Source organism: Mobula birostris, chromosome 13 (genome assembly GCF_030028105.1).
Source record: "Mobula birostris isolate sMobBir1 chromosome 13, sMobBir1.hap1, whole genome shotgun sequence".
Taxonomy (NCBI): Eukaryota; Metazoa; Chordata; class Chondrichthyes; order Myliobatiformes; family Myliobatidae; genus Mobula; species Mobula birostris.
In genome coordinates, this window is record NC_092382.1 from 101926095 (window position 1) to 101942898 (window position 16804).

Consider the following 16804-nt stretch of genomic DNA (forward strand, 5'->3'; position numbering starts at 1 on the left):
TCACCCCGTCTTGATCGGTCATCCACAATCAAACTGGTCAGACAGATCTCCTTGGATTCCACATCATCCCCAGACCAGTCTATCATCTGAGCCCTTCTTGATAGCCTTGTTCAAGCCGCTTAAATCTTTGTTAAATTCCATGTACGGTAAATCTAATACCTGTCAAATCATCTTGACAAGACTCCATGGGTCTCACGCCATCGAGTTACATTCTTCCTCTTCTGTTTTCTACTCTCCCTATCTTCCTCTCCCCTCCCATATCACCGCTTCGATCCTTCTTCTTCGTTCTCCACCTCCCTTTCATCAATCTTCAATCTGCCATCTGGGTCTTCACTATGAACTTGTTAAAACCAGCGTAAATTTTATCTTCCAATCTGAACACATCAAATTCCCTGCAACCCTCACCATTACACAGAGTAGGCTACCAACTGGAAGCATTAAATGCCTAATTGATTTTTCCAATACCTCACTTCGACTGCACTGCTCTAGTGGGCTGCCCTGGTTCCTCACTCAAAAAATAGAAACTGTTCTGCCCGTGACCGCAAGATTCTGCAGACCGTTGTGGACAGAGCTGAGCACAGCTCTGAAACCAGCTTCCCCTTCATGAATTCTGTCTACGCTTCCTGCCTCGGTAAAGCAGCCAGCAGCATTAGAGAACCACCTCCAGCTACACCGGAAATTCTCTCTTCTGCACCCTCCCATCGGAGGGAACATGAGAATGCAGGTCTCACTAGGCTCAAGAACAGCTTCTATCCCACTGTTATCAGAATATTGAACGGTCACCTACTGTGATAAGATGCACTATTGACCTCACAATCTACCTCTACCCGGTCCTTGCCCCTGTTGTCTGCCGGCACTGCAATTTCTCTGTAACTGTGGCACTTTTTTCTGCATTCTGTGATTGATTTACCTTGGTCTATTTCAATGATGTGATCTGTATCCCAGTGGCCACACATTTTAATTCCACAACCCATTCCGATTCTGATATGTCTATTCTCAGCCTTCTCTACTGTAAAGGTGAAGCCACACTCAGGTTGGAGAAACAACACCTTATATTCCGTCTGGGTGGCCTCCAACCCGACGGTATGAACATTGACTTCTCAGACTTCCTCTAATGCCCCAACTCACCCTCGTACCCCATCCGTTAATTAATTTATATACACACATTCTTTCTCTCTCTCTCTCTCTCCTTTGTTTCTCCCTCTGTTCCTCTGACTATTTTATGTTAAGATAGAGTGGTAAATTGGATTCGTAAATATGCAGAGAATGCTAAGGTAGGTGGAGTTGTGGATAATGAACTCCCTCTGTCCCTCTGAATATACCTCTTGCCCATCCTCTGAGTTTCACCCCCCCTTGTCTTTCTTCCCGGAACTCCTGTCCCATGATCCTCTCATATCCCTTTTGCCTATCACCTGTCCAGCTCTTGGTTCCATCCCTCCCCCTCCTGTCTTCTCCTATCATTTTGGATCTCCCCCCCCCCTCCAACTTTCAAATCCCTTACTCACTCTTCCTTCAGTTAGTCCTGACGAAGGGTCTCGGCCTGAATAGTCGACTGCACCTTTTCCTACAGATGCTGCCTGGCCTGCTGCGTTCACCAGCAACTTTGATGTGTGTTGCTTGAATTTCCAGCATCTGCAGAATTCCTGTTGTTTGTGGATAATGAAGTAGGTTTTCAAAGCTTGGAGATAGATTTAGGCCAGTTAGAAAAGAGGGCTGAAAAATGGCAGATGGAGTTTAATGCTGACAAATGTGAGGAGATATATTTTGGTAGGACTAATCCAAATAGGACATTCGTGGTAAATGGTAAGGCATTGAAGAATGCAGTAGAACAAAGGGATCTCGGAATAATTGTGCATAGTTCCCTGAAGTGGAATCTCTTGTGTATTGTGTGCTGAAGACAGCTTTTGGGATGCTGGCCTTTATAAATCCGTGCATTGAGTATTGGAGTTCGGACGCAATGTTGAAATTTTACAAGGCATTGGTAAGGGCAAATTTGCAGTATTGTATACAGTTCTGGTCACAGAATAATAGGAAAGATATCAACAAAATAGAGATAGTGCAGGGAAGATTTGCTCGAATATTACCTGGGTTTCATCTCGGTTTTATGGTTTCAGCACCTAAGTTGCAGAGAAAGGTTAAACGAGTTCGGTCTTTATTCTTTGGAGAGCAGAATGTTGAGGGGTGACTTGATAGACGCATTTAAAATTAGGAGGGGGATACATAGAGTTGACAAGGACGTGCTTTGTTGCATTTGGAGGTGGGGGGATTCAAATAAGAGGACATGAGTTGAGAGTTGTAGGTCAATAGTTTAGGGGTAGTATGAGAGGGAACATCTTTACTCAGGGAGGGGTAGCTGGGTGGAACGAGTTTCCAGCTGAAGTGGTTGGGACAGGTTCGCTGTTGTCATTTAAAGTTAAATCATATAGCTATATGGAGCGGCAATAAAATGGAGGGTTTTGGACTGGGTGCAGGACGGTGGGACTAGGTTCGGCACGGGCTAGGAAAGCCGAGATGGCCTGTTCCCGAGCATTAATTGTTATATGGTTATATAGATAAGTGGCTCATTTTGGTAGATCAAATATGATGGTAGAATATAGCCATGGCCATAGTCATAGTCATAGTCATACTTTACTGATCACGGGTGAAAATGGTTTTCGTTGCAGTTGCACCATAAATAATAAATAGTAATAGAAATAGTAGTAGTAATATTACTATTAGTAAATAGTAAATAGTAATAGTCATAGAAATAATAAATAGTAAGAGAATAGTAATAGGCAATAGTAATAAATAGTTAAATAGTAATATGCAAATTATGCCATTTAAGTATGAAATAAGTCCAGGACCAGCCTATCGGCTCAGGCTGTCTGACCCTCCAAGGGAGGAGTTGTAAAGTTTGATGGCCACAGGCAGGAATGACTTCCTATGACGCTCTGTGCTGCATCTCGGTGGAATGAGTCTCTGGCTGAATGTACTCCTTTGCCCATCCAGTACATTATGTAGTGTATGGGAGGCATTGACCAAGATGGCATGCAAATTAGACAACATCCTCTTCTCAGAGACCACCGAGAGAGAGCCCAGTTCCATCCCCACAACATCACTGACCTTACGAATAAGTTTGCTGATTCTGTTGGTGTCTGCTACCCTCAGCCTGTTGCCCCAGCACACAACAGCAAACATGATAACACTGGCCACCACAGGCTCGTAGAACATCCTCAGCATCGTCCGGCAGATAAAAAGGACCAAAGTCCTCTCAGGAAATAGAGACGGCTCTGACCCTTCTTGTAGGCCTCCTCAGTTTCTGAGACCAGTCCAGTTTATTATCAATTCGTATCCGGAGGTACTTGTAATCCTCCACCATGTAATACCGTTAATGGTTATACACGGCAGTGTGGAATATCAGATGGATCCTGGAGACGGTCCATATGACACTTAAAACAGCTACGCAGGTTGACTCTGTCGTTAAGTAGGTATATGGTTTATTGACCTTCATTAATCGTAGAATTGAATTTTGATGCCGAACGGTTATATTGCAGCGATATAACATAGAAACATAGAAAATAGGTGCAGGAGTAGGCCATTCGGCCCTTCGAGCCTGCAATGCCATTCAGTATGATCATGGCTGATCATCCAACTCAGAATCCTGCACCAGCCCTCCCTCCATACCCCCTGATCCCTTTAGCCACAAGGGCCATATCTAACTCCCTCTTAAATATAGCCAATGAACTGGCCTCAACTGTTTCCTGTGGCAGAGAATTCCACAGATTCACCACTCTCTGTGTGAAGAAGTTTTTCCTCATCTCGGTTCTAAAAGGCTTCCCCTTTATCCTCAAACTGTGACCCCTCGTACTGGACTTCCCCAACATCGGGAAAAATCTTCCTGCATCTAGCCTGTCCAATCCCTTTCGGATTTTATACGTTTCAATCAGATCCCTCCTCAATCTTCTAAATTCCAACGAGTATAAGCCTAGTTCATCCAGTCTTTCATCATATGAAAGTCCTGCCATCCCAGGAATCAATTTGGTAAACCTTCTCTGTACTCCCTCTATGGCAAGGATGTCTTTCCTCAGATTAGGGGACCAAAAGTGCACACAACACTCCGGGTGTGGTCTCACCAAGGCCTTGTACAACTTCAGTAGTACCTCCCTGCTCCTGTACTCGAATCCTCTCGTTATAAATGCCAGCATACCATTCGCCTTTTTCACCGCCTGCTGTACCTGCATGCCCACTTTCAATGACTGGTGTATAATGACACCCAGGTCTCGTTGCTCCTCCACTTTTCCTAATCGGCCACCATTCAGATAATAATCTATTTTCCTGGTTTTGCCACCAAAGTGGATAACTTCACATTTGTCCACATTAAATTGCATCTGCAATGAATTTGCCCACTCACCTAACCTCTCCAAGTCACCCTGCATCCTCTTAGCATCCTCCTCACAGTTAACACTGCCACCCAGCTTCGTGTCATCCGCAAACTTGGAAATGCTGCATTTAATTCCCTCATCCAAGTCATTAATATATATTGGAAACAACTGGGGTCCCAGCACTGAGCCTTGCGGTACCCCACTAGTCACTGCCTGCCATTCTGTTAAAGTCCCGTTTATTCCCACTTTTTGCTTCCTGTCTGCAAACCAATTCTCTATCCACATCCATACCTTACTCCCAATACCGTGTGCTTTAAGTTTGCACACTAACCTCCTGTGTGGGACCTTATAGAACCCAGCTCAGACCCCAAGTGGAGTAATGTGCTCTGTTTGGGTCGCCTCACTGCAGGTATGATGTGGAAACAATCGGAAGGGTGCAGAGGAGATTTACAAGGATGTTGCCTGGATTGAGGAGCATGCCTCATGAAAACAGATTGAGTGAACTCGGCCTTTTCTCCCTGGAGCGTCGGAGGATGAGAGGTGTTCTGATAGAAGTGTATAAGAAGCTGAGTTGCAGTGATCGTGTGGATGGTCAATGGCTTTTTCCCAGGGCTGAAATGTTTACCACAAGAGGACACAGGTTTAAGGTGTTGGGGAGTAGCTACACAGGAGATGTCAGGGATTGTTTTTTTTTTTTACTCAGAGAGTGACGAGTGCTTGGAATGGGCTGCCGGCAACGGTAGTGGAGGCGGACACAATAGGGTCTTATAAGAGACTTTTGGATAGGTAGATGGAGCTTAGGAAAATAAAGGATATGGGTCACCCTTGTTATTTCAAAGGTAGTGACATGCTCGGCACACCTCTGCGGGCCGAGGGCCTCTTTTGAGCTGTAGGTTTCTATGTTTCTGTCTCTAAGCCCAGAATTACACCCACCTCCAGCTCTTGGTTTCTCTCTTCATCAGCCTGTTCATCTGCCGTTTTTTGGTGTCGGTCTGACTGCCATGTCAACACGGACTTACTCAGACAAAGAACCCTTCCCCTTTGGAGCTCCGAGAGGCAGATAATCCTCAACAGGATGGACGGCAGCGAGACTTACATGACTAAGAATTTAGCTTAGACGGACACACCGTCTCTTTTCCGAGTGGAGAAGAACAGAAAGAAGGAACGAGAGAGTTTAAATCTAAGTTCGTCCACGAAGGCGTGTAATAGGAGAGTGTGGAAGGAGCTTCTCTCTACGTCTGGCCATGGAGGAGGGTGTGGTGTGATGCAATAGTAAGGAGGGGGATTTTCTCTGTGTCAAACCTCGAGGGTGTGTGATGAGGCAGTGCGGAGGAAGCTTCATTCTGTGTCTGATCCCTGGAGTGTGTGATGGGACAGTGTGGAGGAAGCTTCACTCTATGTTTGACCCAGGGAGTGTGTGATGGGACGTTGTGGAGGGAGATCCACTCTCTTAGTGACTTACGCTCCCTGCTCTGTGGAGGAACAAAAAAACAGAGAGCGGTTTGGACTTTACGTGTGGGACGAGCAGGGTCCTAGGCAGATCAGGGAATCTGGCGAATCTCCGTCACCCCTCCCTCCCTTGCGAGCTACCCCGTCTCCGGTACCCACTCCCTCACTTCGCCGTCTCCATCATCCTCTAACGGTCCACCCATTCTCCGTGACACGCTCCATCCTGAAAAGCCCTGACAATCCCCGTCGCTCCCCCGTCCCCACACGGCTCCCTCTGTGTTCACAGGCAATTGTGGTGACTATGTGGGAGAAATTACGCGTTGTGCTACACTCCCCCCCCCCCGCCCTTCTAACGGATATCTGTCACCAGGTTCTGAGCCTCTCCACAGCTCGACATGCACAAACCGGTTGTGTGGTTTCACCACCAGTGGCTGCAGTCTCATCACCCTTTCACTGGCCTCCTCTCCCCTCCCCTTCCTTCCTCTTCCCTCAGCGCACCATCCGGTCACATACACGCCATCTCCGAGAGACACACACAATTCGGGACTACTAGAAGGCCAACGTTCTGGGTATTGGTGAGTTGGGAGACTGGGGCAGGGAGGGAGCTTCGCGCAGTTTCTGACTCCAGTAGAGTGTGCTGCCATGGTGCGGGGGTTAATTCGCTTGTCTGACTCGAGGTGCGGTGGGTCGGTGTAGAATGAGTTTCTGTCCGAGTCTGTCCCCGAGACTGTGAGATGGGGGCGGTGTGAAGGGAGATTCACTCTGTGTTTCACCCCCAGAGTGTATGTTGGGACGGTGTGGAGGGAGATTCGCGCTGTGTCTGACCCCGGGAGTGTGTGATGGGACGGTGTGGAAGGTGATTCACTCCGAGTCTGACCCCGGGAATGTGTGATGGGACGGTGTGGAGGGAGCGTCACTCAGTATGTTATTCCAGGAGAGTGTGATGGGATTGCATGGAGATAGCCTCGTTCTGTCTCTATGTTGAGTCATAGAGATAAGTCGGAGAATTTCGGCCTTTATGCAGACTCCAGTCAGAGATAGGGTGCAAAAATGGTAACTCACACGTTCTGCTCAAAAGGCTGCAATCTGAACACCCTTTCTGTGGCCTCCACTCTCCTCCCCTTCCTTCCGCTTCTCTCAGCTCACCATTCCTTCTCTATGATTCTTAACTGTGTGAGTGAGCAGCCGGAGCTCCTGGTCTACATAGTTACCAATGAAATCGATATGTATAGGGAGGTGGTCCTGCAAAGTGAGGTCACGGATTTAGCAATTAAATTAAATATATTGAATTTAAAGCTGTTAAATATAGCTATTGAATTTAATTTAATTAAATGACAGGACCACTACCAGTCCCAGTGAGGCCAGACAAAGGAAAGTCATGCAGCTTAACACGTGGTTCAAGAGTTGGTGTAAGTGGGAGGGCTTCAGAACTTGGAATCATGAAAAAACTATTGAAAATCATTGAAAGTTTACAGCAAAGAAACAGGCCTTTTGGCCCCTCTTGCCTGTGCCGAAACATTCTTCTGCATAGTCCCACTGACCTGCACCTGGACCATATCCCTCCATAAACCTCTCAGCCATGAACCTGTCCAAGTGTTTCTTAAATATTAGAAGTGCGACCGCATTTACCACTTTATCTGGCAGTTCATTTCACACTCCCGCCACTCTCTGTCTGTCGAACCGTCTCCATAATGTTCCCTTTAAACGTTTGTCCCTTCACCCTTAACCCTTGACATCTGGTTTCTCTCTCCCCTAGGTTCAGTGGAAAAAGCCTGCTTGCATTCACTCTATCTATACCCATCATAATTTTATACAGCTCTGTCAAATCTCCCTTCATTCTTCTACGCTCCACGGAATAAAGTCCGAACCTATTCAACCTTTCTCTGTAACTCTTTTTTCTCTTGTCAACATCCTTCTAAACCATATTTGCACTCTTACTAATATTCTTCCTGTAAATAGGTGACCAAAACTGCACACAATACGTCAAAATCGGCCTCAGCAATATCTTATACAACCTCACTATAACATTCCAACTCTTATACTCAATACTTTGATTTATAAAAACCAATGTACCAAAAACACTCCTTACGACCTTATCTACCTGTGACGCCACTTTTAGAGAATTTTGTCTCTGTATTCCCAGACCCCTATGTTATACTGCACTCCTCAGTGCCCTACCACTTACCTTGTATGTTCTACCTTGGTTTGTCCTTCCAAAGTGCCATACCTCACACTTGTCTGTATTAAACGCCATCCGCCGTTTGAAGCCCATTTTTTCCAACTGGTCCAAATCCCTCTGCAAGCTTTGAAAACCTTCCTCACTGTCCACTACTCCTCCAGTCTTTGTATCATCAGCAAATTCGTTGATCCAATTTAGCAATTATCATCCAGATCATTGATACAGATGACAAATAACAATGGACCCCAGCACTGATCCCTGTGGCACACCACTAGTCACAGGCCTCCATACTGAGAAACAATCCTCTACTACCACTATCTGCCTCTTTCATTCACCCAATGTCGAATCCAATTTACCACCTCTCCCTGTATAACAAGCGACTGAATATTCCCAACTAATCTCCCATGCGGGACCTTGTCAAAGGCCTTACTGTTGTCCATATAGACAACATTCACTGCCTTCCCTACACCCACTTTCCTGGTAACCTCCTCGAAAAGCTCTAACAGATTTGTTAAACATGACCTACCACGTACTAAGCCATGTTGACTCTCCATAATAAGTCCCTGTCTATACAAATACTTGTAGATCCTATCTCTTAGTACTCCTTCCAATAATTTACCTTCTAGCTATGTCAAATTTACTTGTCTGTTATTTCCCGAATTACTTTTTTTTTTGCCTTTTTTGAACAAGGGAACGACATGAGCTATTTTCCAATCCTCTGGCACTTCACCCGTGGATACAGACATTTTAAATATATCTGCCAGGTCCCCTACAACTGCAACAGTAGTCTCCTTCGAGGCTATACCCTGTCAGGTCCTATGGATTTATCCACTCTAATTTGTCTCAAGATAGCAAGCAGCTCCTGATCTTCATTTTGTATAGATTCCATGACCTCACTATTTGTTTGCCTCATTTCTATTGACTCTCTATCAATTTCCTTCATAAACACAGACGCAGAAACCTATTTAAGGTCTACCCCACTTATTCAGTTTCCATACATAGCCGACCACTCTGATCTTCAAGAGGACCAATTGTATCCCTCCCTATCCTTCTGTTCTTCATATACCTGTAGAAGCTCTTTGGATTATCCTCCACCTTGACTGCCAAAGCAACCACATGTCTTCGTTTAGACCTCCTGATTTCTTTCTTAAGTTTTTTTTGCACTTTTTCTGTTCATCAAGCACGCTGTTTGCTCCCTGTTTCCTTTGCATGTTATACATCTCTCTCTTCTTCTTTATCAGACTTCCAATATCCCTCGGCAGCCAAGCTTCCTTACTCTTACTCACTTTGCCTTTAATCCTGACAGGAACCTACAAACTCTGCACTCTCAAAACTTCTCCTTTGAAGGCTTCCCACTTACCAATCACATCTTTGCCAGAGAACAACCGGTCCCAATCCACGCTTTTTAGATCCTTTCTCATTTCTTCACATTTGGCCTTTTTTTTTTCCAGTTTAGAACCTCAATCCAAAGTCCAGACCTATCTTTACCCATGATCAAGCTGAAACTAAAGATGCTACGATCGCTGGAACCAAAGTGTTCCCCTAAATACACTTCCGTCACCTGTCCTAACACCTTTTCTAATAGGAGATCTAATGTTGCGTCCTCTCTAGTTGGTACCTCTACATATTGGTTTAGAGAACTTTCCTGAACACAAACTCTAACTCGTCTAGACCTTTAGCAGTATGGGAGTCAAATCAATATGTGGAACATTAAAATCCCCTGCTATCACAGCTTTCTGTTTCCTGCAGTTGTCTGCTATCTCTCTGCAGATTTTCTCCTCCAATTCTCGCTGACTATTGGGTGGTCTATAATGTAACCCCATTAATGTGATCATACCTTTCCTGTTTATCGCCTCCACCCATATAGCCTCGGTAGACAATCCCTCTAATCTGACATGCCCGAGCAGTGCTGTAAATTTTTCATCTTCCCCTTGTGTCATTGTTTCTTTGTCAAGGAAGGTGGGTTCTGTACAGAAGAGATGGAACTCTTACAGCTAAACTGGAGGGCTGCTAATGTCTGAGTGGGAAGATTTGTCAGTATTTTGGGGAAAGTTTGGAGGGCTTTGGGGAGAGTTGTTAAACTTGAGTTACAGGGGGAGGGATTCAGAGTTCTAGTGCAGATAGCAGAGTCGGTGTGGAGACAGATGTTGTAAAGTCCTCAGACGAAGGCAGTAATCAAAAGGTTAAGCAGGATGGACTGGTGCCCCTGCGCTGGGTACATTTCAATGCAGAAAGATTTAAAGAATGGCAGGTGAGCTCAGGGCACGAATCAATACATTGAATTGTGATAATGTGGCGATTATTGAGACTTGATTGCAAGTGAAGAAAGCTGGACGGCATAATATTTCGGGGTTCCGTATTTTTATCGTCAGAAAGTGGAAGGATTTAAAGGAGGAAGAGCGACATTACTAGCAAGAGAAAATGTCACGGCAGCTCACAGTCAGTATAGATAAGATAACTCGTCGAAGTGAGGCATTATTAGTGAAAATGAGGAATAACAAGAATATGACTATGTTCATGGGGCTACATTACAGTCCGCTGGATTAGGAGGAGCCAGATCCCTCTCTCCAGCGACCTGCGACCTCCAACTATCTCTCTCCAACACTTTCTCCCCACTCTCACTGCTCTTCCTCCAGGCGCTCATATCCCTCTCGAACTCCGTTTCGCACAGCATCAATCCCACTCCATCCGCAACAACCCCCTCACCTCCCTTGCCTTCTTTCTCTCTCAGCTGCACATCTGCTGTTTGATGGTGTCGGTCTGACTTCTCTGTCTCCCCGACAACGGTTGCCTCCCTTTCCTGAGCTCAGAGACGCTGAGAATCCTCGACAGGATGGACGAGAGCGAGACTTACATGAACTTCGCAAAAACGAACTCAGGCATCCTGAGAAAGGCATCCCGAGGTGAGTGGTGCACAAAAAACGGTGGCGCGGGGTGGGGGGCGGAGTGGAGGGTGGCACTCTCTGTGTGTGACCACGAGACTGTGTGCTGGGACAATATGGAGCGAGATTCAGTCTGTGTCTGACCCTGGCAGTTGTGATGGGACGGTGTGGAAGGAGCTTCAATATGTGTCTGACACCTGAAGACTGTTTTGGATTATTGACTCCGCGCTGGTCTCCTTGAATGTGTGATGGGGCGGTGTGGAGGGAGCTTCACTCTGTTGCTGACCCCGCACCTATGCGATGGACAGTGTGGTGGGAGCTTCACTGTGTCGGACTACGGATTGAGTGATGCGGTACTGTACAGGGAGTTACACTCTGTACCTGGCCCCAGGTGTGTGTGATCGGACGGTGTGGAGGGAGCTCATCTCTTCCCACTCTATCTTCAATCTGCAACTCTCTATCCTCCATTCTCTACTGCTAACTTTCCCCGTTCTCTACTTCTTTCTCCCAGATATTCTGAGCTCCACCTATTCAGAGCTGAAAACTGGGAAAGAAGAACCCCTCAGCAATAAGGAACAAGATCCCCCCGTTGCCTCGGGGCGCGGCGAATTGCCAATCACTGCACAAACAGGTAAGAGTTCGCGCTAACGTCATGCTGGAGGAGTCTCGAGTCATCTGCCCAAGTGCCCCGCTTTCTAATGTATCCGCCTCGACTAATTCTCTGTCAACATGTTGCATAGACTGACCATCATCTGGGTGCAAAAGATTGTCACTCGCTCCCCAATTAATTCTCTTTACCCTCGTAAATCGCCCTCTACACTCTTTCCAGCTCAGCGGCATTTTTCCTACTGCAGGGCGAAAAAAAACTGTAAACCGAACCCCAAGTGCACCGAACACCGACGGCTTGTACATCTGGGACGTGACCTCCCGATTCTCGTACTCTGTGCCCTGGCTGATGACGATCAGTGTGTCAAACGCCCTCTTCACCGCCCTGCCTACCTGTGACACCTCTTTCTTGGACCGTGTTCCTGTACCGTGTGTCTCTCTGTTGTACAACACTCCTCATGATTCCCCCCGTTCACTATGCAAATCATGTCCTTTTGTTTGTCCTCCTGAAACACGATAGCTCGCACTTATCGGATCTAAATTTCATTTCCTCCTGCTCGGCGCACTTTCCCAGATAATCGGAATCCCACTGAAACAGAAAACTGTCTTCATCGTTTAGTAGGCTACTAACGTTAGTTGCATCTCAAAGCATACGAACCGCGTCTTGTATAATCTGTTTCAAATGGTCGATAGAGTTGACAATGATCAATTGTCCCACCATCGAGCCCTTGCTGAACATGGCGGGTGACGGGCTCTCTGTCTGAGAAACGAACTTCAACGCCAAACCTCTGTTCGTCAGGCCGAGCCAATTGTATATCCAGTCAGCCATTCCTCCCAGCGTCGCCCATCATTCTCCAGAGCAGTATGTCATCGAGCCCTAATCTGTCTTCCCCGGTCAAATCAACCCGGGAACTCACCCTGGGTCTCATACCATCTCGAATCTCTCTCGTCATCTATCTTCCACCCTTCCTATCTTCCCCTCTCCCTCCCTCTATCACTCCTCCGTTCCTTCTCCGTCTCTCCGTACCTCCATCTCTTCCACCTTCCACAGCGATCTACTACCTGGAACCATGTGAATGGACTTGTTAGAGTCAGCGCCCATTATGCCTACCAATATGCACAAATCAGTCAGTCAAATCTCCCTGGGGACCACACCATTATGCAGAGTAGCCTACACATTTGAAAAATAATTTTAAAAAAATGCCACATTGAATTTCCTATAAATCACATCTGTTACAATGCTCTCATGAACCGTCCTGGTTCCTCAATCCAAATACAGAAAATGCTCCCCATGTGACAGCAAGAAACTGCGGAACGCTGTGGACACAGCTGAGCAGATCTCGGAAAGCAGCCGCCCTTCCAGGGACTCTGTCCACACTTCCTTCTACCTCGATAAAGCAGCCAGTATAATCAAAAAAACACTCTCGGACATTATTTCTTCTGCACCCACCCCATGGGAGAGACGATACGAAAGCATGTCTCACTGGAACATGGAAAATCGAAATCTACAACACATTACAGACCCTTCGGCCCACAATGCGGGGCCAACCATGCAATCTACTCTAGAAACTGCCCAGAATTTCCCTCCCGCCTCGCCCCCTATTTCTCTATCTAAGAGTCTCTTCAAAGACCGTATTGTATCGGGTCCCAACACCGCCGCCAGCTGTACATTCTACGCACCCACCAGGTTATGTGTGAGAAAACTTACCCCTCGCAATCCCTCGGTACCTATTTCCAAACACCTTAAAACTATGCCATGATCAAGGCCTCCCTTCATCTTATGCACCGTTATCGGGTCACCTCTGATCCTCGTCGCTTCATGGAGTAATGGTCAAATTCATGCAACCCATTTTCATAATTAAGGCAACATCCTTGTAAATCTCCTGATTATCCACATCCTTGCTGTAGTGAGCTGACCAGAAATGAACACATGTGGGGTCTGGGGTCTGACTAAGGTCTCATATAGCTGAAACTAGTCTCAGAGAATGTTTCTATCCCATTGCTTTCTGACTATTGACCGATCCGCCATTACGAAATTAGGGAGTATCGACCTCATAAATTCGGTAGTCGTGGCGTTTGTATTTTATTGTTTGCCTGATCTGCACTTTCTCTGTAACTGTGACATTTTATCCTCCATTATGCTGTTGATTTGCCTTGTTCTACACCAATCAAGTGACCTGTATCTCTCGATGCAGCTGGGAGCTCTTCTGTTTGTGATCAATATAGAAAATAGAACATAGAATAGTACAGCACAGTACAGGCCCTTCGGCCCACAATGTTGTGCCGACCCTCAAACCCTGCCTCCCATATAAGCCCCCACCTTAGATACTTCCATATACCTGTCTAGTAGTCTCTTAAACTTCACTAGTGTATGTCCCTCCAACACTGACTCAGGCAGTGTATTCCACGCGCCAACCACTCTCTGAGTAAAAAAACCTTCCTGTAATATCCCCCTTGAAAATCCCACACCTTACCTTAAAGCCATGTCCTCTTGTATTGAGTAGTGGTGCCCTGGGGAAGAGGCGCTGGCTATCCACTCTATCTATTCCTCTTATTATCTTGTACACCTCTATCATGTCCCCTCTCATCGTCCTTCTCTCCAAGGAGTAAAGCCCTAGATCATTTAATCTCTGATTATAATGCATACTTTCTGAACCAGGCAAAATCCTGGTAATTCTCCTCTGTACCCTTTCCAATGCTTCCACATCCTTCCTATAGTGAGGTGATCAGAACTGGACGCAGTCCTCCAAGTGTGGCCTAACCAGAGATTTATAGAGCTGCATCATTACATCGTGACTCTTAAACTCTATCCCTCGACTTATGAAAGCTAACACCCCATAAGCTTTCTTAACTACCCTATCCACCTGTCAGGCAACGTTCAGGGATCTGTGGACATGTACCCCCAGATCGCTCTGCTCCTCCACACTAACAAGTATCCTGCATTTTACTTTGTGCTCTGCCTTGGAGTTTGTCCTTCCAAAGTGTACCACCTCACACTTCTCCGGGTTGAACTCCATCTGCCACTTCTCAGCCCACTTCTGCATCCTATTATTGTCTCTGCAATCTTTGACAATCCTCTACATTATCTACAACACCACCAACCTTTGTGTCGTCTGCAAACTTGCCAACCCACCCTTCTACCCCATATCTAGGTCGTTAGTAAAAATCACGTAAATTGGAGGTTCCAATACGTCATGCAGGAGGAGTCACGAGTCATCTGCTCACGTGCCCCCGTTTCTAATGCATTCGCCTCGACCAATTCTCTGTCAGCACGTTGCACAGACTGACCATCATCTGGGTGTCAAAAGGTTGTCACTCGCTCCCCAATTAATTTTCTTTCCGCTGTCACCTTAATCTTCTGCGCTCTGATCCTTCAGTCTCCATCTCTGGAGAAAATGACTCTGCGCATTCACCTGGTCTGTGCTCCTCGAGGCTCGATATATCCCTGATGTGTCACCCCTGCGCTCCATGGAATAAAGTGGCAACCAGCACAACCTCTCTCCATAACTCAGTCCCTGGAGTAACTGCAGCAGCCTCGCAAATCACACTCTGCACTCTTTCCAACTCAGCAGCATCTTTCCTACAGCAGGGCGAAAAATAAACTGAACACCGAACTCTAATTGCACCGAACACCGACGTCTTGTATAACTGGGACCTGACCTCCGACTCCCGTACTCTGTGTCCTGACTGATGAAGCCCGGCGTCTCAAACGCCCTCTTCACCGCCCTGTCCACCTGTGACTCCACTTTCTAGGACCGTGTTCCTGTTCCGTGTGTCTCTCTGTTGTACAACACTCCTCATGATTCCTCCTGTTCACTGTGCAAATCATGTCCTTTTGTTTGTCTTCCCGAAACACGATACCTCGCACTTATCCGATCTCAATTTCATTTGCTCCTGCTCGGCGCACTTTCTCAGATAATCGGAATCCCACTCTCAGAGAAAACTGTCTTCATCGTTTAGCGCGCTGCTAACGTTAGTGTCATCTGAAAACTTACCAACAGCGTAGTGTGAGATCTGTTTCAAATGGTCGATAGAGTTGACAATGATCAATTGTCCCACCACCGAGCCCTTGGTGAACATGGCGGGTGACGGGCTTTCTGTCTGAGAAACGAACTTCAACGCCAAACCTCTGTTCGTCATGCCGAGTCAATTGTATATCCAGTCAGCCATTCCTCCCAGCGTCGCCCATCATTCTCCAGAGCAGTATGTCATCGAGCCCTAATCTGTCTTCCCCGGTCAGATCAACCCGGGAACTCACCCTGGGTCTCATACCATCTCGAATCTCTCTCGTCATCTATCTTCCACCCTTCCTATCTTCCCCTCTCCCTCCCTCTATCCCTCCTCCGTTCCTTCTCTATCTCTCCCTACCTCCATCTCTTCCACCTTCCACAGCGATCTACTAGCTGGAACCTTGTGAATGGACTTGTTAAAATCAGCGCACATTATGCCTACCAATCTGCACAAATCAGTCAGTCAAATCTCCCTGGGCTCCACACCATTATGCAGAGTAGCCTACACATTTGAAAAAATATATATTTTTTTTTTTAAAAAATGCCACATTGAGTTTCCTATAAATCACTTCTGCTACAATGCTGTCATGAACCGTCCTGGTTCCTCAATCCAAATATAGAAACTGCTCCCCACGTGCAGCAAGAAACTGCGGAACGCTGTGGACACAGCTGAGCAATCTCGGAAACCAGCCGCCCTTCCAGGGACTCTGTCCACACTTCCTAGTGTCTCGATAAAGCAACCAGCATAATCAAAAAAAAAAAAAAAACACTCTCGGACATTCTTTCTTCTGCACCCTCCCCATGGGAGAGACGATACGAAAGCATGTCTCACTGGAACATGGAACATCGAAATCTACAGCACATTACAGACCCTTCGGCCCGCGATGCTGTGCCGTCCTTGCAATCTACTCTAGAAAATGCCCAGAATTTCCCTCCCGCTTAGCCCCCTATATCTCTATCTAAGAGTCTCTTCAAAGGCCGTATTGGATCAGGTCCCAACACCACCGCCAGCTGTACATTCTGCGCACCCACCAGGTTATGTGTGAAAAACTTACCCATCACAATCCCTCTGTACCTATTTCCAAACACCTTAAAACGATGTCTTCTCGTGTGAGCTATTTTCGTCCTGGGAAAAAGCCTCTGGCTATCCACATGATCAAGTCCTCACTTCATCTAATGCACCGTTATCAGGTCACCTCTGATCCTCGTCGCTCCAAGCGGAAAAGTCAAATTCATGCAACGTACTTTCATAATTAATGCAACATCCTTGTAAATCCCCTCCTGGTTATCCACATCCTTGCTGTAGTGAGGGGACCA

General features: G+C 46.5%; 1 protein-coding gene across 5 annotated transcripts in view; it reads left to right on the forward strand.

Moving 5' to 3' along the window:
- Positions 1-16804, forward strand: part of LOC140207218 (uncharacterized) — a 52046-nt gene that overhangs the window by 1235 nt on the left and 34007 nt on the right. For 4 of the 5 annotated variants that reach the window (XM_072275617.1, XM_072275619.1, XM_072275621.1 and 1 more), the window contains exons 1-3: positions 6298-6385; positions 10721-10892; positions 11383-11502. In XM_072275617.1, the coding sequence (XP_072131718.1) occupies positions 10823-10892; positions 11383-11502 (190 nt within the window). In that variant the 5' untranslated portion in view covers positions 6298-6385; positions 10721-10822. Of the gene's footprint in view, positions 1-6297; positions 6386-10720; positions 10893-11382; positions 11503-16804 lie in introns of those variants that run through there. The other variant, XM_072275618.1, reaches the window with a different exon arrangement.